At 41.9% G+C, this 25,093-nt stretch overlaps 1 protein-coding gene and 1 long non-coding RNA gene across 22 annotated transcripts in view; both read left to right on the forward strand.

Moving 5' to 3' along the window:
* Window positions 1–18,359, forward strand: part of mef2cb (myocyte enhancer factor 2cb) — a 75,975-nt gene extending 57,616 nt beyond the window's left edge. For 2 of the 21 annotated variants that reach the window (XM_061728986.1, XM_061728987.1), the window contains 9 exons: window positions 3,700–3,843; window positions 4,027–4,164; window positions 6,726–6,915; window positions 7,704–7,751; window positions 12,163–12,335; window positions 12,826–12,849; window positions 13,742–13,871; window positions 14,219–14,354; window positions 14,636–18,359. In XM_061728986.1, coding sequence (XP_061584970.1) covers window positions 3,700–3,843; window positions 4,027–4,164; window positions 6,726–6,915; window positions 7,704–7,751; window positions 12,163–12,335; window positions 12,826–12,849; window positions 13,742–13,871; window positions 14,219–14,354; window positions 14,636–14,984 — 1,332 coding nt within the window. In that variant the 3' untranslated portion in view covers window positions 14,985–18,359. The remainder of the gene's footprint in view (window positions 1–3,699; window positions 3,844–4,026; window positions 4,165–6,725; window positions 6,916–7,703; window positions 7,752–12,162; window positions 12,336–12,825; window positions 12,850–13,741; window positions 13,872–14,218; window positions 14,355–14,635) is intronic. The other 19 variants (XM_061728989.1, XM_061728988.1, XM_061729001.1 and 16 more) reach the window with 19 other exon arrangements.
* Window positions 18,360–24,298: 5,939 nt separating this feature from the next.
* Window positions 24,299–25,093, forward strand: part of LOC133451031 (uncharacterized) — a 40,060-nt gene continuing 39,265 nt past the window's right edge. Inside the window, exon 1 of the long non-coding RNA XR_009783142.1 lies at window positions 24,299–24,619. This is a non-coding gene — a long non-coding RNA (uncharacterized LOC133451031). The remainder of the gene's footprint in view (window positions 24,620–25,093) is intronic.

A 25,093-nucleotide genomic window follows, 5' to 3' on the forward strand; every position in this document is an offset into this window, starting at 1 on the left:
AGACGGATATGGGGGCAGGAAGACGGATAGAGGGATAGACGTGGCGAGCAGGGTGGCAGAATGCCGAGCAGACGGATCCTGGTATGGCAGGAGCTCTGGGCAGGCGTCAGCTGTCCATAGCAGACCCCCTGGAGCCACCCAGAATTCACACCCAAATACCCTCCACTGTCTTTCTCAACAGCTTCATGAAGTTGTCACCCGCAACCAATGAATATAAAGGAGAATTGATTTTTTTCCCCCTGCTAAAACATACAGAACTTAACCTATAGGAAACACAAATCAGCTTTGGTGCAACAAAAAAACCCACCTGTGATTACCTCAGGTCACCTCACTTTTGTCACTTTTCTCAAAGGCTTCCGGTGGTTTCTCTTACACCAGCATAGTCTAGGCCAGCTTAGCTGAGGGTGCAAAGCTGAAGGATACCAATGAGACGGGTGTCTCAAGTATGTAGGACACCTTGTCTATGCTGTGCCTGCTCCACACAGGCCCTGTGAGCAGAGTCATAGGGGAGCATCATGAAGAAGGAGTTTAATTAGGAGCAAGCCTCCAAAGGGGCCAAAGAGAAAGACACGGAGCCAAGCAAGAAGACAGCTTTTTCACTGTCTTTTCTCCTCATCACAATTATTTCTCCCTCATTTTCCTCACATTTACTGTACTTTCACTGTACTTTGTACTACGTTTGTGGCTTACTTAGGTTTCTTTCACTTATGAACTGGTTTTTCATGGTACTGTATGTGCCTAATTCATGCTACATCCAGGTTTGGCCATTTTTGTATAAAGTGCTTGAAACAATGTGACAGGTAATAGAGTAAAATTGAAAGTAAAAGTAAACAATACAAAAAAGTAAATGCATACAAATCTGATCATCGATAAAATTATAGCTAAATAATTCAAATGTAGCCTGTAAAATTAGGTAAAACTTTTGTGTATAAAATACTTGGCAGAAGTAAACAGCACTTACATGTATGTGTTTCATTCTCATCCTATCTCCATATTCCCCCGATATCTCCATCATGCTCACCTTTTGGGGACATTACCTTAATGGCATTTTTTTTCTTGAAAAGTTGTGCCTGCATTTATTCTGTTGACTGGAATTATGTTAACAGACGCTGTTGTATGCGTGCCATTTGGTTAAAAGAGCTTGAAATAAAAATGAATGAATCATTATTTTTCCATATCAGTCATAGATATGCCTTTTTTAAACTCTATTGTTACAAAAAAACCAGACTCAAAGCATTGTTTAAAGCTGCAGTTGATCGCTCAGTGACATACAGCAATGGAATACATGACAAATTCAAGGCACAGAGCAGCAGGTTATTAGAGATGAGTGAAACACATAGGATGATAAACGAAGGGCAGTGGGCTGGTGAGGTAAAGAGCACAAGAGCGAAAGGTCCATCTATGGCTACATAAGTGCCTCAACCAATCTGATTGGTTGTTGGGTTGAATGTCAGCGTTTGGCAACAAGTGTGATGTCTTTGAACAGGTGGGAATAACTGGGATAAATGACATAGCGTGTTTGTACCACACCCTAAATATACTGGTCCCTGCTGGAGAGCTAATCCTGGGCCACATGCCTCATAGTCATATAATACTGAAGCTCTAGCTGCCTGCACCCTATCAACACCCCGTGCAACTCTTGCCCAACTTTCTGCCAGACAACCGACTCTGTTACCCCAAATGGGTGCAGCTTTAACCCAGCCCTCAGTCACAGCCCCCAGCAATCCTCTTCCTAGAATGGAAGAGAATCTGTACGGTGCTCAGCGCTGGTGGCAGTAGGTGGAAATCTGTGCAAGTAGGAAGAAAAGTTGTTTCTACGCGTGAACTGAGAAAGGCCAGCTCCTGTCAGTTCGATATGATGCATCACCAAGGCCAGGATGGAGCTATGCAAAAGAAACAGCAAACTTTTTACATCTTATGCCTTTGCCAAAAAAGACAGCATGTTAAACCTCTGCAACCCTTTTGTTCTTTTGACTCATCCTCCTCTAGAAGAGCAAGAGCGCCTGATTCACTGAATGTCTGTTGGAAGTCGGCTCTCGCGCATCGCCTTAGTTGATTTGTTTGGTGTGATTTCCTGAAGACTGTCAAAGATGTGAGAGACACTTTCAAATTCAGAATTCCAGATTTCCACTCTAGGGCCCAAATGAGGATTCAGAGGAAGAAAGGGAGAGCCACCAAATGTTGACACACTTACAGTAACTGCCTCGCCTTGAGACGCGTCAGGAATCAAACAGTTATCACACACACACACAAAAGAGGCCCTCTAAGTTCACTAAAACCACTCAAAACAGGCCTTTGTTGTGCTGACATGAGAGATGACTGGATTTTTATTTGTTTTCTAAGCAAGCAGATCGCTCCCTGTCACTTCTGCCGCTGTTTGTGATGGAGTAGCTTGCACTCCTATCTCTTCTGAGTGAGAACTGACAGAAACAAACAAATGAGAGGAAGAAGTTCACTGAGATTAACTTATCTCAGCATCTATCTTCCTCCTTTCTCCTGCTTGTTCGCTCTCTCTTTTTTCTTGAGTCTAACGCCCACTCACACACACCCACACATGCACACGCAAACACAGACTCATTCCCCTCTTTCCCCTCCCACACACACACACACACACACACACACATGCAGCCACACACACTCGATCAGCATCAAATACAGGGTGTGCTAAAGTAAATTTAATTACGTCTGTCTGATATGGAGCTTCAGATGAAAGTCGGAGCGCAGTGTGAAGCGACGACTGCACAGACAGGAGCAGGCCCGTGATATTCCTCCTGTAGACTAATCTCCCTTTATTAAAGCCAGGAGGAGAAGGGGTGGGGGTGTGGGGTGTGGAGAAGAGTAGGAGGAGGGGGTGTCTTTGATGAGATCTCTAACTGTCAGCTACTGTACTTTTTCTTCTCTCCCGCTCCGTCTTTGTCTCTCACTTTGCGAGGCAAATGAACACAGCACCTATCGTTACACGCACTTGCTCAAGCAAACATACCCTGGCGCTATCACACGGAGTAATGTACTCTGAAACGTATCCCTGTTGTTAAGGTTGTCAACGGTGTTTTAAAAGAAGGACAGATGCAGCTCTCCCTCTCCCTGTTTGAAGTGCTCTTTGTCTGCGTCTCTCATTAGGCTTCAGGGAGTGGTGAGCGAGTGCACAGTGTGTGCTTTGCTGATATTTTCTGCCCAGTCTAATGGGGGCAGGTGGCCATCAGGTGGCCAAAGCAGAAACTGCCTTGTGTAATAGCACAAAAACCCAAGTCACGCAGCCTGTTTTGTCCTGACTGGATTTTAAGGTCCCTTGCGTTTTCATTTGTTCAAAACTGTGACTGTTTGTTACGTCTTGCCGTTGGATGTGATTACGTCATTCGTACCATCTCGTATGTTTAGCTGCACATGCTTGTTCACAAAGCACAAGGTGCAGCCTTGTGTCACTTCATCCTGACAGAGATTAGAGTGAGTAAAAAAAAATGTAAGTCTTTTATGAAACAATTTAACAAAAACAGATCTAATTCCTTATTCTAATATGTAAATCATGCATTTGATATAACTCAAGCGGCAGATCTTTTGATTGGACTTGTGTTTTACACAGCTGGATTCTAAAGTACCACCTCATACTTCATTATCATTTCCCCCTCCAAACCTTTCAGCTGGGTTTTTGTTTTCCGAGCCCAAAACCCCTTCAACTATATTGTACAACTCTGTTTGCAGACATTGAGAAAGAAGGGCCTAAACGGCTGTGACAGCCCAGACCCCGACGCAGACGACTCGGTTGGCCACAGCCCCGAGTCCGAGGACAAGTACAGGAAAATAAACGAGGACATTGATCTGATGATCAGCAGACAGAGACTGTGTGTAAGTACTTTTTGTTGAACCCAGAGCCTTCCTCTCACCTTCTTTCCTCTCTTTCTCTTCCCCCTCCCATGCGTTTTGTCACCTCATCCTTGTCTCCTTGTCATCTGGTCCTACCACCCATCCATCCCTTCGTGTGTGTGTGTGTCTTCCATCCTTTTTTCTGTTGTTGTCGGGACCTGGCAGGCATTGAGCAAGAAGGAGAACAAGGGCGGCGAGAGCCCGGAGCTCGAGTCTGCTCTCATCCTCACCCCACGCACTGAGGAGAAATACAAACAGATTAACGAGGAGTTTGATCACATGATAAAAACTCATAATATACCTGTAAGTACTGGGTGAGCACTGTGCCGCCTCCTCAGAGAGCTAACAAGATCCTTGCTGGCAAGTGTTGAGCTAACCCGGCTAACCACAATTGTTTGCCACTCAACTAATTTCACAAAGTACGAGTGAGAGTGAGCGCAAAGTGAGATTATAGTGTGTACTCGCAAAAAAGAAATTACAGTTCTTTGATTCTGTTTGCTTACTTTTGGGGAACCGTCCTTTAATCTGACAGAACTGTAACCATGACTAGCAGGGATTTTATCCCATATTGATTGCAGGCCTTTCTTTCGTTACAAATTCTAACCTTACCCGGTTCCTACCTTGAAGCTGTGCTACCCATAATGCCTTGTTTGACTCTCAGCGGAGGTGTGGTCTGCATGTGCTTGTCCTTTTCCTGCACCAAACTGCAGCGCTCAGTGTCCCGTAACATCGGGGGCAGATGCCATGGTGATGAAACAGCAGCAGGCGTTTGCACTCCAGCACGTCTCCACATCTCTCAAAACTCCTTCTCTCCCCTTTAACCAAATAATTGAAGGCCAAGTCTTCAGTAGCCCGGTCTATTAGTGGATACACATGTCAAAGCACATGTGTCATATTATGTATTGTTACTACTACAAAATAATTTTGAAGAAACCACAAAATAGAGACTTCCTTCTAAGGAACCATATTGGGATAGTTAGTGCTCTGGCTTTACAGAGGAAGAGATAATTCCACACTTGATAAGTCAGAGGAGAACAGAAGTTTCTCAGCCACGTGGAGCAGAAAGGCTTTGTGGTTAGACATAAGGCAGGGCTTGGTGAGTTGAAGTGGGGTGGGTTTGGGATTGGAGCTGGGTTGGGATGGGGAGCTGGGGTGGGGTGGGGGAGGTGGACTGCACACAACAAGTGGCAGTTCAGTGTGTGGTCAGGGTGGCTGCCAAGCACTGGGCCTCTGGATTGCAGGGGACTGTTGGGGGAGACTGTGGGGAAGGCACAGGAGGAAGATGAATGAAAACAGGAAGGATGGCACCAGTTAAAAGACAGCTTACAAACTGGGGCCCTTACACCCAGCAGCAGGCCGCACGTACACGCAAATGTGCACACGCAGACAGCTTCCACTACGTAGAGAAAATTGCAACGGCAATCGTGAAATTTAAAAACGCCTACAAGGAATGATGGAGGGAAGAAATTAGAGGGTGGGTGGGGGCAAATAAAATAGAACTGGAGACTGATTTTCACTGGTCACAGAAGAAAGCACCCACTGGTTTTGGCTAGCCCACTTCTCCGCTTAGTTGCAGTCAAAGCAAAATGTACAGAGGCTCACAATGAAATATGGCTGAAGTAACCGTCTTTGTATGTTGAAATAATATTTGGCCTGCTAAAAGAGCATTAGCAAATGGGGAAAATTGTTGAAGTGGAAGCAGCGCTAAGGCATGCAGCCCATTTCCACGTAAGCCGGGCTGATGATCTCTCTGATGCACTCCCTCCACGGCTCCGAGACACATGGCAGTAATTTAGGGCCCTATTTTCTACTTCCTAAAACTAACATGCTGGATCAACCACTTCCAGGGCACTCCCAAGGTTAAGCCCCTTTGCCAAGTGACACAATAAATATGACAAACTAGATGCCTGAGGCTGACAGATTCGCTTGACTCCCGTTCCTGATGAGACTACTTACTGATCTGCATCTAGCTTTTAAAACATTTTGTATTAGTGCCATGTGACAGAAAAATAAATCATTTCTAATTGTTTTCAGTTTCTTAGTCTCAAAGATACATATGTAGGCTCACAATGAAAGCCTACATATTAAATATATGATTTAATTCATATATGTGTATGTATATATATATATATATATATATATATATATATATATATATATATATATATATATATATATATATATATATATATATATATATATATTTATATATATGTATATATATATATATATATGTATATATATATATATTTATATAAGAATACTTGAAGTATGTGATGGACGTGAAGACAGGTGAAAGGATCTTTTAGCACTTTGGGAGAATCAGGCAGCCACTAGTTCATTCCCAGTGAACCAGACTCTTTTTTCCCCTCTTATTTGTCATAAACATTTCCAGACGCATAGATATAACGACCTGAGCACCAAGCATTTATTTCTTGGGCAAACCTTCTTACCCTGAAAGGTTGACCATCACAGTGATCAAGCTATTGTAGATAAAGTTAGAATGATAAATAATTACCGGCACGTATAAGCTGGTGAACATGAGAACCTGAAAAGAGTTTCCTTTTTGTTTTTTGCTGTTTTTTTATTTATGTTTTTTGCTTCCTCTACTGTCATTTGCCATTTTGTTTTGTTTATCATTTTTCCGTTTGAACTTTGCTCTCTCTGTCTTTGTTTTTTGTCTTAAATGTTTCAGCAACACCATCATTCCTTTGTGTTGCTGGAGTGGTCCTGCACCATCTTTTGCTCTCTGTGTCCACCTCCTCACTCCATCTCCTGTTTGTCTTTTTCTGTTTTCTAATTCTGTTGTTATCTTTAGTCTAATCACAGTTCCGTCTTTTCTTTTTTTCCTATCTTTTTCTCAGCAGGCTGTGCCCCCATCGAACTATGACATGCCCGTATCCATTCCCGTTAGCAACCAGAACAATCTAATCTACAGCCATCCCGGCGGATCCCTAGGCAACCACAATCTGTTGCCACTGGCGCACCATGGCCTACAAAGAAACAGCATGTCTCCTGGAGTGACACACAGACCCCCCAGTGCAGGTAACACAGGTAGGGCTTCACATGCACTCACACGCTCATGAGCATGCTGTTATCCCATCTGTCCAACTCCTCACTGTGCGTGTACCTGTCTGTCATGCTAATAGACACAGACACATCAAATGTGTGATTTAATTCATGACAGCTACCCACAATGTTCCACCTAAAGTCAGTGAACAAATCCAGAGCGGTGCCCTCCCACATATTGTATATTCACATATTCCATGTTTTGTAAGATGATGTAAGAAAATATTAAATCCCAGCCCCAAATTGGACATATTTAGTGTGAGTTTCTACATGCGGGATGTCTGACCATATAAGCACTGGCTTGCTGATGACATAAGCAAATTGGGCCTGTTGGTTTGTTATTGTTGTCCAAAGTCCTTTTTCTGTCCCTCTGGTCTCAAGGCTGTTACCCGCGCCCTCACCCTGTCATTACAACGGGATGCTAGAAGCGCCAGCGTAAACTAAATATGAGTTCTGGCGCTTGCGAAATCCACTGCAAACCGCACACGATCTGGACGCTCCCTCTCCTCCACCTCACATGTTTTAAAAATAATAAAGTGTAATTTTTCTTGGACGGCGGCTTAATGTATGCACTCATTGTGCAGTTGCTCAGCATCTTAAGGTCTGAGTGGGAAGCCCTGTTACCCCTGGTATCAGTGCACCATGATGTACTGACACACGCCGCTTATTGTGATTAAAGCGAGTGAGAGACAGGAGGCAGAATAGGTTTGATGTGGGTGTCTATCCTCTAATGGTTTTCTCTCTTTTGCTTTGCTCGTTATTTCATCTTACAGGTGGCCTCATGGGTGCTGACCTCACCACTGGCGCAGGCACCAGTGCTGGTAAGAATGGGCTCCTCTTCTCACACGCCACGCAGAAGTCTGCAAGCAGACGCACACGCACACACACACACACATACATGGCATCCACTCACCCACTTGGGGCCATAAAATGCATGACTAACACTAACCCAAACCCAAGTGGAGATTTCATCCATGATGTGTTGAAGTTAGTGGTTGTGGAGTTCATCTGGGAATATTTGCTCAGTGCCTCGGCTGTGAGACATCCTGCCTGCTTTCAGCAATAAAATGATAGAACAAGTGGGGGGAAAACAGAAGTAAAATTGCATTGTACACAGAAGCAGCGGATTGCACAACCGGTACTGCAGGATTTTGGACTGAGCAGTTCAGTTTTTTTGTCTGTTCCTCAGAGGCCATTTAAGTAATTGTCTAACCAACAAATGTATTCATTGTTTGAAATGGTGCACCATGCCATAATGATCCTGTGCAGAGTGGAACAAGGCACATTGGAGAAACATGTGTCAAAAATAGTTTGTGTTAGCTGTTGTTTGTCCAGGGGTTTGCCCCCGAGGACATGTCAAGCGCAGGTTTATGGCAGAGAGACTCCCTTTTAAAGGGTTCAATTTTACAGACGGTACATAGCGTTGTTTGTGAAAAAAAAAAAAAAAAAAAGCGACGGGGGGAATCAAACGGGCACAGCTGGGCAGCCTTGTCTTGCCCCTTAGGCTCCGTCACATGGGGTCACCGCCTGGACTCTCTGTCTGGTCACCCATCCCACACACAACAGGACCGTTTGTTGCGGCGTGTGTTCCATTGACGGCGCTTTTAGCAGCACATGCTTCAAATGTAGCCTTTGTGTCACAGCGCTGAGGGAACAGAGGCGCTCTGTGAGTGCTGTGTGTCGCTCAGCAGCCGTGAAAAACACAACGTGGAGAAAGAGTCATGTGGAAACTGAAAGATTCCATTCAGTGCCCTCTTAAATTTCATCTGGTGGGACGGGGGGTTCGGAGGGTGGGGGGTAGAAAAGAGTGTTTGGAGGGGGGACTCCAGTGATAAATATCCGCTGATGGTGGAACCATGTGTGCCGTGGAGAAACAGTGGGAGAACACAGATGGAAGTGTTCATGCAAACTGGTCAGCCATTTTAACGATGTTCCTCTAGCTTCATCATCGCGAGCCGGCTCAGCCACAAAGGCACGACAAAGGGTGCTAGATTGATGCTGCTGTCTCCAGTATAAGTTTGGATAAGGTCATTTATAAGCGACTGCCTGCCCGTGGCATATTTCTTTACTGGCGTGACCGAAGTAACATTGGAAATGCCTTGTGCATGTCTCTTTTGTGACTCCTTCTGCAAAGACATCTCTTTTTCTTAGCAGAAGGAGCGCGTTTCAGTCACGTGGTTCATCCTTGAGTTTTGGCCTTTAAATTAAGTTTAAAAAAACCCTGATTTTCTTCCCTTTTAATGCTGTGCAAACGTGCCTCATGAAACCCAGATGTGGGGGTATATTCAAAATCACAAAAGGTCCCCAGGTAATTCTAGTGTAAATGGGGTAAGCCACTGAAAGGCTTAGTCATCATGTCTTCTCATGGAAATAGATCATGGAAATAGAAAGTGTACGCACACGTGCATGTTTGCTTATTTATGCAGTATAGCGAGGTGAGGGTATGAAGCAGCAAGAGAGACGGTGCTTTCCAGAGAGCGAGCTGGGGAACGCAGCTCTAGAACAAGGCCCCAACTTGTGAAAACCTATCCAGCGCAATTTACGCAATTAAGTAGCTGTCATCCATGCTCGTCGCCAAAGCTCTGTGAGGAGTTAATGAGAATCTCCTGTCACCTCTCACCTTTGTCACACACCAATTACTACCTTGAATGAGTACCAACATCGGTCAGCCTTCTCTGGTCAAACTCACTTTAAATACAGGTTTAAAAGCACGTATATAGCAACTGACAAAAAAAAAATTGTGTTCGAGGGATTAGACAATATCCACCTCAGGCTTGGCAGCACCAACTGTACAAGTTGTGAGTGTGAACGTGGTGCCTTAGTTCAGTTGGAGAATTCAGGGTTGAATGCACATTTGGCCAAACCGCAACGGAAGAGTGTGTGTGTTTGGGGAATAGAACGGAGCACGCCTGTTAGACCACAACAGGACATCAGAAATTTGTTCAGTAACAGTAAAATGTACATGAGTTTAACCACACCCCTCCTTTGTGTGTGTGTGTGTGATGTGTGCAAGAGGGAAAGAAAGAGAGGATGAAGACTCTAGGGGGGCCTTGTCAAACACACGCGTCCCGAAATACCCCAGCTAACGGTGCAACAAACCAGAATTGACCTTAGCCATCCCCCCACACTTCACAGAGAGCATAACGCTGTTTATCTGAATCTCAGATCAGATGTTGTTATCAGTGTTTTGAGTTTTTACATAGCAGCAAAGAAGACTACACGCCGAGCCGCATTTAATTTTGATACTTCCTTTAAACAGTCGATGCCATCCTGCGCCACAGATTAGACTCTTGCAAAGTAGCACAAGGAGGGGAAAATGGGAATGAACTCTGGGTGCCGTGTCTTCTGCTGACGTAGCGGTTGAGACTCTATTGAAAGCAGGCATCCGAACGTCAGGGTGATCGCGCTACAGCATAGACAGATTTGAGTCACAGTTTTTGCTTTATTAGTGTAATTGGCCTGTGATTTTACTTTTGAAGTGCTTAAGGACTGGTGTGTGCCACTCATGATTATAGTCATCTAGCATATAATTGACTGGACTGCAGCCATCTCTACAGGGTATCAATGCACAGATGTCTGATTAACTGTCACCGAGATGAAGTCTGTGTCATCTTGTCTAAAGTGTGCATTAATGTCTCTATGTAGCTCAGTGTTTTTTTTATTCATCTGTGCAGAAACAATGATGTACTTCCTGCTGGGTTATTTACTAAAGTATGTGTATGGGTTATGCTAAAGTGTGTGTGTGTGTGTGTGTGTGTGTGTGTGTGTGTGTGTGTGTGTGTGTGTGTGTGTGTGTGTGTGTGTGTGTGTGTGTGTGTGTGTGTGTGTGTGTGTGTGTTCAGTGAGAGTGTGAGGTGTCATTCATCTATCTCCACATGCACCCACTCAGTCTCACAAAGGGCCAGCCATGTGAATGAGAAAGCAGCGAAACTGAAGAGGCAGCTGCATCTTTGCTAATGTGAGAATGACGTTGGAACTAAGAGGGTCCAATACAAAAACACGTGCACATCCGTATGCATGGCTTGTGTACAAGCACACATGCAGCAAGTCTCAGAGTTGCACTTTCCTAACGTACTAATGTGAAAGAAAATAATGCTTGATTAGATTCATGGACACGCTGACCTCTATAAGATAACATTTAAAGACACGAAAAAATCCATGTTACTACTGTCATTGTTAACAGCAGCTTATAACAGCTTATACCATGCCTGCACTTTGTGTCATTACTGGCAAGTGCCAGTAATGACACAAACACACACACCAGCGGTGTTGCACAATTTTTTTCTCGTTTTCTGTGGGCCTCATTTTCTCTCACCGCTAGCGGTCGTTTACTCTTCAGATTGTTCAAATTGAGCTTTTGAGACTTTTCATTTCCAAACAACAAAAACCTCGCTCTCAAATTAAACAAAGATCAGCAAGGGAAATTGCCTAGGAAGACATCTGCGACTCATTTTCCCCCGGACTATATGATTAGGAAATTCATTTATGTCTAACGTATAATTCCTGCCCGTCTTTCAAGTGGGAACGTCCACACGGTGCCCTGTGTTCTACTCCTTGGAAGAAGGAAGGAGAAGTAAAGGGGAAAAACAGCTCACAGGACTGGGTTTGAAACGAACTCTGTAGCTCTACTTTCAGTTTTCTTAATGATCTCGAAAGGATTTCGCCCCACTGGCATTTGGGTGTTGCTTCTGGGCCTGCAGGCGTCTGTACATTTGTTGACATCACCAAGGCAGGGGTTTTGTTAAAAAAGAACCACAGAATCTGAATCTTTGATGGCCAAATGATCTGCCCCATCCCTCCGTTGACTTGCTACAATTAATTAGATGTTTTTACAAGATTCAGCAGCTGTTCATACTGTATGTAGCCTCCATTGACAGTGACAGACGCAGAAGATTATTTTTTCATTTTTATTATTTCATTAAATCTTTTTGGTATAACTTCCTAACAAACATACCTATGTTTGAGTATGTGCTCTGCCAGTGTGCACTGGTTCGACGCGTCCTCGTATATGATACATATAAGTGTGCTAATATCATTTCTGTCGGAGGAAAGTGAAAAACAGACAGAAACAAGTATAAGGGGAAAACCGGTTCCTGCAGTTCTTAATTAGACTTCACTGTCACTGGTTTAACTTTTGAAGCGGGTGTAATGACACTTACCTGAGTCTTTTGATTTAAACTCAGGAATCTTGGTGTAGTTAATGGTTTGCTGCATATTTCTTTGTTCTCGCAGGAAATGGATATGGGAACCACCGCAACTCGCCTGGTCTGCTGGTTTCTCCAGGCGGAATGAACAAGAACATGCAGGCTAAGTCTCCTCCACCCATGAACCTCGGCATGAACAACCGCAAACCTGACTTACGTGTGCTCATCCCCCCTGGCGCCAAGAACAACATGCCCTCAATCGTGAGTAATCTCTGAAACCTTAATTCATGTTCCCATCTTTCTTTTTCTCATCTACTTTCTCATGTTGCATAGCTTCTGACCTGCAAAGGTTGTTTTTTTTTGCTTATTCCTTGCTTATTTCTTTTTATGCTGCTCTTGTCTCCTCCATCAGACTTGGATTGATAAAGTTATGTCTGTGATAAACTTGACATTTCTTTAAAATCTGCTCTTCATCCAAGTCTGATAGAGCGTCATATATATCTTTTCAGGTGTATAGTTTAAATATTTTGGCTCTGGTCTGGTGTTTCTTGATTCATTTCTTTTAAAACATAGTTTATTAAGTTAGTGGAGTTGCAATAGTTTTTAGCATCCTCTTTTCCCATTAATTTTGGTTAAGTTGCCTCAATCCTAAAGTAGTCCCATCCTTAGATCCACGCCTAAGCGCTCCTTTTATATGCCTACTCATACTCACTAATTTAAATTTATTACCCTCCCTTTTTAATGCCATCAGTCTGAGGATGTTGATCTGCTATTGGTAAGTCAGATTGCCACTTAAATTTAGAACCTGGAACAACCCCAAATGGGTCTAAAGAATGGGAAACGTTCAGGCTATCTAAAAATAAACTAGTTAGGTTGCTCTGGAAAGCATGTACCTTGTATAAATAAAAGCCTTGCAGTGACCTGAGTCTAAACCCTTAATTTGTGTCAGATTTTGCTTCCACTACACAGATAATTATAGCGAAGCAGTGTTTTTTTTTTTCTTTTTTAGAAAAACAGTCCATTCTTCAGACCAACTTTGCCTTCATTGTTGCTGACTCTGCTGATGGCTCCATTGTTGCCATAGTGACATTTTGTGAAGGACCACAGTGCCACCCAGTGGCCGACGGGCGTAAAAGCAGGCTCTTCTCTTTTCTCCCCGTGCTCTATCTCGTCCCCACTTTTACTTTTATCTTTATACCAGCTTGTATAATATTATGTCAAAAGGAAGAAGACATGGTTTTTATTTCTGGCCATTTTGAAAATTCAGGGCAATAAAATACTATGCTTTAATTTTAGGTCAAACCTCCCTTGTTCTCTAAACAACTCTCCTTTCACTTCCAATAAGGCTTTCCCATGCCTTGCCTTGCCTTTGCTACCATGCACTACCATGGAAACCAATATTGTTACTATAGCGACTGTGGGCATCCAGAAAAACAGTTTTGAATTACGAGATTGGCAGGGCTCACTCAGGCCACATGTCAAGTAATAAATTGTCCTTAAAGTTGGTCTCAGTCGTTCTCCTTGTGCTGGATATTTGAAAGACGTTACAACAAATTCATAAAATATCTTGTTTTATTGCAGGTTTTGTTTCTTTGTTGAGTTGATACCATGTTCTCAAGTCTTTCCATTCTCTTGCTTTTTCTCCATGTCTTTCATTCCTGTCACAGAACCAGAGAATAAACAACTCTCAGTCCGCTCAGTCACTGGCTACCCCCGTGGTATCAGTAGCAACGCCCACTCTACCTGGACAAGGCATGGGAGGTTACCCATCTGCCATCTCTACTTCTTACGGTACCGGTAGGTATTATTAATATTACTTTTCTTTTTTCATTTACAACATTATTATCTTTATATTGTTAAGCCAAATAACTATTATCTCAATTTCTTTATTTTTTTACTCAAATTAAATGTTTAGATATGCTGATATAGAAATAATAATTTAGTCTAATTACAGGTGTCTGTGCTGCATTGCAAAAATTCCTCTAAATTTTCATTGATATGCAGTTTTGTAGCACCAGATGGCGCTGTTGTCCCATTCACTGGCAAAGAAAAAACTTGCAGTCACAGCAGCATTTCCTCTGTGCAACTTTGAACCTCTGTGACCTACATCCTCCTTTTCTTCCCTCCACTTGTTTGTTGCACAGAATATTCCCTGAGCAGTGCAGACCTGTCCTCGCTGTCTGGCTTCAACAGTGGCAGCTCCCTGCACCTTGGCTCGATGAGTGGGTGGCAACAACAACACCTTCAGAACATGCAACATTCAGCCCTTGGCCAGCTAGGGTGAGAGCACTCAACTTTCTTTGAGATGTTGTTGGGAAATGCATGATAACACATGGATTATTAACAGAGATCATTGTTTGAGATGCCACACTAAGAAACCTCAGACTCCTTCACTATTCTCAGTCTTCACTTGCAAGGCCCAACATAAATGACACCTTGATTTCACATGTGTGTGTATGCGGGCCTGCTTGCATGTTTGTGAGCAATACACTGACTTTAAAATCACTTTGTCTCTTGCTCTGTAACTCTGTAACACCTTGCGTTTCCTTTCCTTCCAACAGAAATTGCTCTAGCTCTCACTTATGTCAGGGTTCAAATCTCTCCCTGCCCTCTGCTCAAAGCCTGCACATCAAGTCCGAACCTGTTTCTCCTCCTAGAGATCGCACCAGCAGCACACCGGGGGGCTACGGTGGTGGGGTGCCACCTCCCCAGAACCCCCCGTCCCGCCAGGACTCGGGACGCTCCCCTGTTGATAGCCTGAGCAGTTGTAGCAGCTCCCACGAGGGCAGCGACCGCGATGAGCACAGGAATGAGTTCCACTCGCCTCTGGGACTGACCCGGCCTGCCCTGGACGAGCGCGAGAGTCCCTCCATCAAGCGGGTCCGCCTTTCAGAAGGATGGGCGACATGATTGCCCTGTCCTCTACCCCGGCAGAGCCCCAAGTTACCCGGAGCCGTCGACAATGCAGCATTGCGGTGCCCCAAAGTCAGCTCCCCCCTTCTCCTCCTCCTCTCGCTAGATGTCAATCACCACCCAACCCCATTGGACTCTCTCCTTTTTTTCTGTAATGCTGAAGGAAAGAAAAAGGGACAACCCTTTTCAACAAAAAAAATGTTTGTAATTTCTTTTTCCTTTTTTTATTTTCCCTTTTTTTTCTTGGCTGAGTGTGTGCGTGTGCTATACATATTGACATTATATAAACCAGTGGGGTGTTACAACGGGGTTTTGGGAGGGCGGCTGTTGGTTGGGAAGGGATTTTAGGGTGTTTTTGTTGGGGAACTATGCATAAATTGTACTGTGTGTGGATAAAAAGAATCACGTATGCGTTTATCTTTACACGCGTGTATGTGTACAGATATGCATATCAGCAAATAAAAAAAATTAGTCAGGTACTTTGTCTCAAAAAAACTTACTTAAAATTTGCCTCAGCGATATTTCAGTGATACAAAAAAGAAAGAAAAAAAACAAAAAAAAAACATTTCCATATTTCCGTGAGAGTGAGTGTGTCCGACCGGAAAACACCTTTCGCACTTGAGTTGGACAAACCGTACGTGTGTACAGTATCAGTTTCATTGCTACTATTTTACCTTCTCCGCAGTTCTCCCTTGCAAAAATGTGTGTTAACATTAGATGATGTCATGTTGCAGGTTCAACGTATTTATGTAAATAGTGGGTTAAGGGCGGGGGAAGGGCAGGGCTCAAAAGTTGCCAGACATTTCAAGATTTATTAACTCACGAAATGAAAAGCTATTATGCAACATTTGAAGGATTGTACAGGTAAACAGGCGACCCCGATGCTAGTTGCGTGGCACCTTTGATGATTATAACGCTCCTCTTAAAGAACGGAGTGAGGACCACCATTTGATCTGAGAGCTGCGTTGGTGTAATCAAGATAACTCTGGATCTAGTATTAACTTCTCAGTATTGATAAACAAAAAAGAAAAAAAAAACAATTGTACGATACACTTGCTTATATTTTCATATGAAAGGAATACAATGCAAAGCATTTTTGTGGCTTTTTGTAGTTTCTATAAGCCAGAATGTGTTTTTTCATAGCTTTGCTAATTAAGAGATGGATAGTTCACCCAGAGGGGAAATGACAGGGCTGCAGAGCCCCAAGCCATGAAAAACAGACTGAGATCCAATGCTTTGCTGAACTGTTTTATCTTTGTAGAGGTTTGTTTTTAAACGTGTATTTCTAATTATATATAATAATGGTAATATTAAGAATCTTTAAACAAAAAAAAACATCTGTGAAATTAACATGCTTGTGTATAGCTTTCTAATATATAAATATATATAATAATGATTTTTGTTGGTTTCTTAGTGGAGTTTTTATGTGCAGTTGCACATGTTGTCTGGTTTGTTTAATTTGAACTCTGACAGTGCTGTTCAGGGGTGTATTTAGACTAACTTTAAAACAACAACAACAAAAAAACCAGCTGGGAAGCATTACCAGGATTGGTGTGACACAGAAAGAGACGGGCCTGAATGAAAAACAACCTGCTTGTGGAAAATGTCACGAGACTGGAACATGAGATGACACAGAAATAAATAATAAGGCATGATGCGCAGGGTTGTCAAGCTGATGAAGAAATGCAGCTGACCCTCAGTCTGGAATGCATGTTTATGCATCAGACGTTTCATTATGCATCTAAACAACCAAATTTAACCAAATTAATCTCGTGGATCATATTTTTCAAATTTTTTTGAGTTTCCATCTTCCGCAGTCTCCGTTTGTGTTCAAGATGTTGCACTCACTCATCTAAAATGTGCAATTTTCTTTGATATCATATTCATGTAATGCAATTTTGCAAGTGCATTGTGATAAATTATTGCTGATCATTTCGGCCTAATTCAATTCTGTGTCATGTGCTCATGTTCCGGTCGAAAAGGCGCTCCATATCATGTCACTGAAAGTTCAGTCGGAGATGCAAGAGGACGAAACTGATCATGCTGGTATGGGAGAAGCACAATTGTTTATTTTAGATGAATTGTTGTTTTTATTTTCTCATTTTTAAACGATAAAACTAGCCACATATCTCTCTGCCTCCCACTCCCGTATCTGTTGTCACTTATGTGTTATAATATTTCTATGTGCATATTTCATGCAGGTTCACAATGTTGTTACTGTATACAGTCTGTGTAGTCGAACGGGGCAGAGCCTCTGTAATGGTGTTCTCTCTTTTATTTTTTAAACTTCAGTACAAAAAGGTTGAGAAAAAATAAATAAAATGAACATGATGTTTCAGGCAGTAAGTGTGGAGAAACCAAAGCCAGTGGCATTTTCTGTGTTGTAAAATCAACTTTTATTTTCACATACATTTATGGTTTTTGCAAGCATTGAAACAAGATAATAAAAGAATTTGCTCAAATTTACAGCTGTTTTTGACATTTCAATCGCAGTCAAATGTAGCTTTCAAGCTTCCAAGCTTCACTGTCCATGACGACCGCAGTAATTTACCTGTTTTGTCACTCATTTGTCTCCCTGTGTGTTGCATGTATTTTATTGACTTTTCTTTTTTTTTTTGCTCTGAATCAAAAGAATCATTCAGGCCTATTATGTGACAAATGCTTCTTGTCCACTTCATCAAACCACATTTCACACAATTTCATCTGCTCACTGAATTTAATCCACTTATTTCAGTGTTAACAGTTCAAATGGGAAAGTCTGGACATTAATTTCACACTTTACCAAAAGAGAAAACTTGTCTTTCTTTCCATTTTATGTTTGCTTTGTGTCTATCAGATTAGAAGCCATTACTTTTCATTTTCAAAATGTCGGTACCTCAAAATTGACTGAGGCAATACCTCAGTGGATCTTTTGATTAGCCACTTGCAGTGCAAAGGGGAAAGCATCAATCTGTACAGCCATGTGTAATAACATACATTTGCTTCATTGGGAATCTTTGTTGCTCCACTGTGTTTGCGGTTTATTTAAGTTGTGCTTAAAATCTGACATTTAAAAACAATATATGTTAAAATACTTCAAAAGTCAGTTTGTAGTATCAATGTAGCTTGTTAAAAAACCTGTAAATGGGGAAAGTTTGGAACTAATGTTTTCTGGAAAGCAAGAGCGGCTTTCAGCGGCATAAGCTGGCCTTTGTCGCCACTCGAGACTAAGATGGTGTTGAATTAAATCACATCTCTGTAATTCAAGGGCCTTGATTCAGCTGTATGTAGTGAAAACGTATGGAGATGAAATAAAAGGCTTCTCTGGAGGGAAAGGCTATTTGTATTTTGCAGAGATTTCAGTAAAGTTGCTGGCTTTCTTGGTTATACTGATGTGACTCGGTGTGGTTTCATTGTGTTCGACTTGTTTCCATACACAGTACATCCCAAAATGCTGATTACTTTCATACCACAATTACGCATAAAGAAAGGAAAAGAAAAAATACACATATCAGCATGAAATTCCTCTAAAAATACAAGTCACTGCATGACATTTTAGCAGTTTCTTTCCAAATCAATGTAAAATGCAGGACATTGAAATATGAAATTGAAATTACTATGTCAAATTTTTGACATTATAACAAATCTGGCATTTTTAACAAAAATATTCGTTCCAAAGACATTGAGTTGACATTTAAGGTAAAGGTTTTTATCATTTAAAAACAAAAATAAATGCTTTTATGAGTGCATCTCAGTGAACTTTGGTTCAAAAGTCTTGAAAATACAATCATCACACACATAATCCAGGCCTGTTATATGGGACTAACTTGTTCCTGACAAAAAAACACAAGAGACAGACAAAGAAAGGTTTTCTGGTTCATTATAATCCACTGCTTGACTTCAATTTGTTACTCTGGTTTCCTTGTAACATTCCTGTCGAAATGTCTGCTTCAAAGGAAGAGAAACCCTGTTTTGGACGCTATAGCTTTACAACAGGATGTGCATATTAAACCTAAATGGCGCTGGGTAACGCATTTTTGACTTCGGAAATAAGATGGGCTTCATCAGCTATAATAGTTAAACCTATATTAGACGATGACGTCGCCAAGACGCAAAAAAAAAAAAAAAAAAAACTGACTGGGCTACCTGAGTTTTTCTGTCACTCTTTAGGCCATTGTGACATTAAAAATGTGTATGATGTCTTAAATGTTCACCCCCCGTGTTCCACGAAAGCCTTTCATTTATTTATCTATTTATTAACTTTAACAGCCAAATCCACGCGTCCCTTGTCGAAACCACGTGTTTCTTAAATTTGCTGTTTCACATCTTGCTCTCCTTTTCAATCAAAGCTTTAAAAAAGAAGAATATGGAATATTGTTTTGGGGTGACTTCAATTTAACCAAATCTTTAATCAAAACCTAAATTTTGATTGCATGTGACTAATTTTTATAGGCTTGGTTTTCATTACATTTTAGTCTTGTAATTTGCTCAAAAATAACCAGCAGACTCCAGTTTTTCATTTGCTTCCAAATTTTCACATCTTTACACTTACAAAACGAAAATGTCATTTGGTGTGTGGAAGAAGCACGACGACGCAACACATGCTGAGCATTGTTTTATTAATTAAAGAACATTGCATTTGAGGATTTGAGTAGGGGGAAAAAAAGGTGTTACTAAAATGAATGTCCACATAATCAAAGATAACAAAAAACTACAACAGTAGGTTGAAATATTAATCATTTTGTTTTTGGCCTCATTATCTTTACAGAATCGATAGATCAGGAAATTCGGCTATGTGACGCATTTTGTTCAGTGACTGAGACAGGTACGGGATCTGCGTCTACGTTCCTCAACAGTCACTTTAATCCTTCTTCATCTTTTATTTCGATAATATCCCAGCAGGAGGTTTAATCTAGATGCGTTTTTTGCAATATTTTTTTGGTTCTTAAATCATTCATTTCAAATATCACATAATATGTCACGGGTGAGAACCTTAGAGGGAAATACCTTATCAGGTAAGGAAATAAAAATACACTTTTTACATCATTATTGAAACATGTGCAATAAATGATGGATTTTACGGTTCCTAAAAAGGTCCTGTTGGTGTAAAATAACTCAGTTGAATGTATCCAAAAGCTGGCAAGCGATCGCATTCAAATCTGTCTGAATCCAAAGTTATAATACGAGTAAAATAAATAAGCAACTCAATGCGCATAGAAATAATTATATATACATATATATTTCTTTTAAATCAAAGTAGATCAAGGAAAAAAATTAAGCCCTAGTGTACCCCGTCCCCCCGCCGGGGAAAAAAGCAGTCACTTTCAGTCCATTTTAAACTGCAATTTGTCGCATTTGTTAGGCCGGCACTGGGCTTTCCGTAGAAATGCATTAGCTATAACTAAGCGTGTACGTTCATGTGAAATCTTGCTGGTGTATATGAATTATTAAAGGTGAATTCGGTGAGCCACTGAACAGCTGCATGCTCCTCCACTCACCGTGGACTGGGCTGCATTCTCCACATCCACCACATGATGACGCCGTTTAGTCGTTTTCACGACAACAACTTACCCTTCGTGTAGAAATGCCTTAAGGCTGATATATGGTTCCGCGTCACGCCAACGCAGAGCCTACGCCGTAGAGTACGCGGCGACACGCACCTTACGCTGCGCGTCGCCGCCGTAGCCTACGGCATAGGCTCTGCGTCGTTTTAACGCGGAACCATAATTTAGGCGTTACAGTTGTCCACCCGAAATTTAAAATCTTAAAAACGCGTCACTGGGGTATAATGCAGTAAGTTTCATGGTTGTTCAGTTAACATAACACGGGAATCTACACAATAAGATGCCCTTGCAAAGACCTTCTGTATCTTAGCCGCCAACAAATAGGTCAATAATAATTATTAGTAATATTATTATCAATTCTAGCTTTTATCCTTCTAAAAAAGTGAAAAACGGATAACCACTCTACAAACATAGATTTTTTTTTTATCGTGGGCTGTTTCATTACAACAACATAATTACAGAAAACCGTTTCCAGAGCCATGTCAGACTTTCATAATGAAAAAAAACTGCATCACAGACGCATATCTGGCCAAAAATTAGAAAAAGATGGGAACTGTAAGGGATTTACACGCTGTTTTTCTTGTTTTAAAACTAGTCTTGAACAAACTGGCCAACACCATCCCATGTATTTCCCCGCGACTTTAGAAATGACAAACTAAAGATTTTGTTTTTTGTTGGGTTTGTTAAAGCATCAGTGAATAAAAATGGTAATTAAGGTTCATTTCTGTCCCTTTTTTCAAGACTCTTGTGTCATCTCTTCGACATCTATCCTTCTCTCGCGCAGGCGGTTTGGAAGGTTGCATCAAACAGGACAGAAGGAATCACATGCGATTCGAATAAGCATCGTTTGGTTTCTTTTCCAAGTACCATTACAAAATCTGAACTCACTGACTCCAACACGGACCTAAATCTATTTTAGCATCTATCATATAAAATGAGCAACGACTTAATTTGCTTTATCCTGAAAATATTGACCATCTGCCTTCAGGCTAACGAAATACACAATAGACTATTTTTTTCAGTAACAAGTCGGTGGTCCGATGTTTTTTTTTGCTTGTTAGATTTTTTTTAAGCGTTGTATTTTTTTTATTTTTTTGATAAATGTTCTAAATTTGTCCTTTAATCTGTGAAAAACTCAGCTCGACCCAAATAGATGAAATAAAAGATAACCAATGTTCACGAGAATATTGGTTGATTTTGTTCAAGAGAGTCAAAAAGGCTGGAAATACATTACAGGTGTACCAGTGATGAAACACAGCGATACAACAGATCATGATTAAAACGCCCATGTAGAGTCCTTTGAATAATGTAACACTAAAAAAAAACATATTAAAAAATCAAGAAACAAGCAAATATGATTGCATTTTTACAGTGAGGGGTCCAGTATAGGTGGAGTAACAGCATCCTGTAGCTTTCAATAGGTTTACGTGAGCCAGTCTGGCCACTGATGTTGAGCAGCGAGCAGTTTAAGAGCAAGGTTCAATGACGAGGGGAGCAGCCTGTAGGGACTGCATCTGCTCTGCCCTCAGCAGGAAAAGTTTGCACTCCTGGAAAACGTCCTATCAAGTTATGAGTCGACTGTAGCCAACAGCGAGTTAATATCAGGAGCTCCGGTGGAGTTTTAATAGGAGGTGAGTTGGCACGTTTTTGATTTCTGACTTGTTTTCCGTGTGAAGACTTTGAACAGAAATAATACGATTTTGTAAAATGAAAGAAATAAAGGAATAAAAAAAAACAGATTTGATTTAATCAACATAAATTGTCCATATGTGACCATCACGTTGGACCATTTCTCCAAAAGTATTGCATTTACATTCACGCGCTCTCCATGGCATCTTTACGCGCGTGCACGGACACAGAGGAGACAGTCTGAGCAATTGCAGTTTAAATGTCAACGCTGCGTCACGGAATTTCACAAACTGGGCATGGGACATTTGGTTATTAGGTTTTTTCCCCCCACTCACAGAGTTTTCTCGTTACAAGTGTGCCATATCCTGTCTATAAAACGCCTCCTTCTCTATCTGAATCTCCTCTATTGTTTACTCACCAGGGAGCTCTTTGTTCATGCATGCTGCACACACCGGCGATTATTTCCCTCACATTAAAGAAAATCTGGATTGAGACACCACAATTATTATTACCCTATAGTCACAATATTACGCATTATTTTTTACGCGAAACTTAAGACGGTGAATGTCATCGCTGAAACATGATACGCAATAATTAATATTATATCCAAGATGACGTAAAAAATAGGTTGGATTAAGAGGTAATACATAATTATGGCATGTAAATCTACTCTCTGAATATGCATCAACATTAAAAATAATACGCACACCACAGCCAACGGCGTCGGGGAATTGAGAATGGCGGAGCGGGTCGTCTCATTACGCATGGGCGGTTTTCCACGCAGGAGCCGCGGTTCCCCTTCTCTCCATTTCTCCCTTCTGTCCCGCTTGTTTTTAGGCAGCTTCTTGGTAGAACAAACAATGCTATGCAGGCTTTCAAAACGGCAATCAAACAGCCGTGAACAGACCGAGGGGGGAAATTACTCCGACTGCGGCCGGGCGGACTATGTAGTAAGAGGGATTTGCATATTTTGATGCGCTAATTGCCTTGATGTATTTAAATATGGCTGCACGTAGCCAATATGCTTGTCTACGTCATTGAACGTGCCCTCGTCGTTAAACTAAATCCTCAATCCGGAAGACGCTAATGGATACGCCAGCAATTAGGCAAGGGGTGGGATGGGAGGTGTATGGGATAAACGAGAAAGGATGCTGGGCGCACTTGCTGTCTTTGCTCATTTGATTCTTCTTCTTTTTTTTTTAAATAAAAAAAAATTAAAACATGGAGCATGGAGTTTTGATCTGAAGAAGTGCTATTATGGTGCAATAATGCCTTTAGAACATGTTTATATGAAAAAGGAAATAATTTTAGTGACCAAAGCTAAAAGTGTGTTCCCCTTCCCGCAAGAAAAGTGCACGAGCACACGGACTGCTTGCAGGTTACTCACAACTAGGTCACCTCATTTGAACTTTTTTTTGTGTGAAAAATGTCTTTTGTGAGAAAGATGTCTCTCATCTTTCTCGTTTTTCTCTTCTCTCTCTTTCTGTCTGTCTTCACTTTCTGTGTGTGAGTGTTCAATTTCGGAGGGGGTGCGTGCTTGTGCGGGTCTTATAAATAAGATTACCGCTTTTTGGGGGACGGCTATGGGGGTAATGGGGATTCATAAGTGTACTTCCGTACACACAGAACCAATCAATACATTTTGAGCAAAGTTTTAATGCCCCCCCCCCCCCCCCCTTTTTTTTTTTCTTGACCTCATTCTAGACTTAGTTTGGGGATTGCATGTAGCAAATCATTTCCCCTCTGTCTGGAAAAACGGCAAATGCGTTCCGTTTGTCAAAGCGTGTTAGCCAAGCGCCTGCAGCAAATTCATTACCGCCCAACTGCGAGGCTCACTTCGCAACCTGGTCAGGAAAAAGAGGAGGGAGAGGTCCACGCCAGACCGCGAACAATGCTGCCTCAGTTCGTGCGCGCAACAAAAGAACCGAGGGAACTTGTTTGAATTTCAGAGCACGTCCTTTCCTGACACAGAAGGATGGACTTTACCCCCCACCCCCACCCCCCACCCGCCCACCACCACCAGTACCCCCTCCTCATCCTCATCATCATCACCCCCTCCCTCCTCATCCGACCCCAGCATCAACAGAAAAAAAAAGAAGAAGAAAAACTTGCACACTCTGAGAGCTCAACTGTGCACGCACCTTTCAATCTGCTGCTTGTAGACGTTATGGGAAAGTTGTGTCTCTCCCTCTCTCTCTCTCTCTCGCTCCCTTTCCCCATCCCTCCCTCTTGTCTTCGTCTGTCATGTGCCTGGAATACGCTCATGCTTTGCACAGAGCAGCTGTAGCACGCCTAATGCAGCCTAACAAAGTGCTATAGCGGCAATTTTAAAGTCCAACCGAATAACACGGCTGGGATGTTTTCAGGGAAACGCACAGCCATGTGTTTGACGCCGTGCACGGACTTGGCTGTTCTTCTGTCGCCCGGGAAGCTTGCAGTGATTTGACTCGTCCTCAGGAAGTAAGTGGAACTTTTGTCCCTGTGTGCTTCAGCTTCAAATGTTAAACGTATAAGGGCATGGATATAGGAAGTGCATAGTCTTGCTGTTTTGCTATGATTGGGCAAAGAGTTTTCATGGGGAGACTCCAGTCATTTCGGAAGAATTGAGAAGTTTCTGCGCTATCGTTCACTTTTGAATAAGAGCACTTGGATTTAAGAGATTTCACAAGGGACGCTTCAGTAGTGATGATTTACTTGACTTAAGAAGAATTATATATTTTCATCTATCTTCTTCCCTTACTGTGTTTAACCTTCTTCAGAGAGATACCTTCAGAGTTTTTTTTTCTATCAGGGGTTTTGAGACACGTGTGTGCATTATTTCCTTATTTAAAAAGAACAGCTTGTTAATACTGATGTTATATAAAGTGCTATGAAAAAGCCAGACAAAGGTCTATTCCAATACACTGACTTCAGCAGGGTGTGAACTGTCACAAG

Source organism: Cololabis saira, chromosome 9 (assembly GCF_033807715.1).
Source record: "Cololabis saira isolate AMF1-May2022 chromosome 9, fColSai1.1, whole genome shotgun sequence".
Classification (NCBI taxonomy): Eukaryota; Metazoa; Chordata; class Actinopteri; order Beloniformes; family Belonidae; genus Cololabis; species Cololabis saira.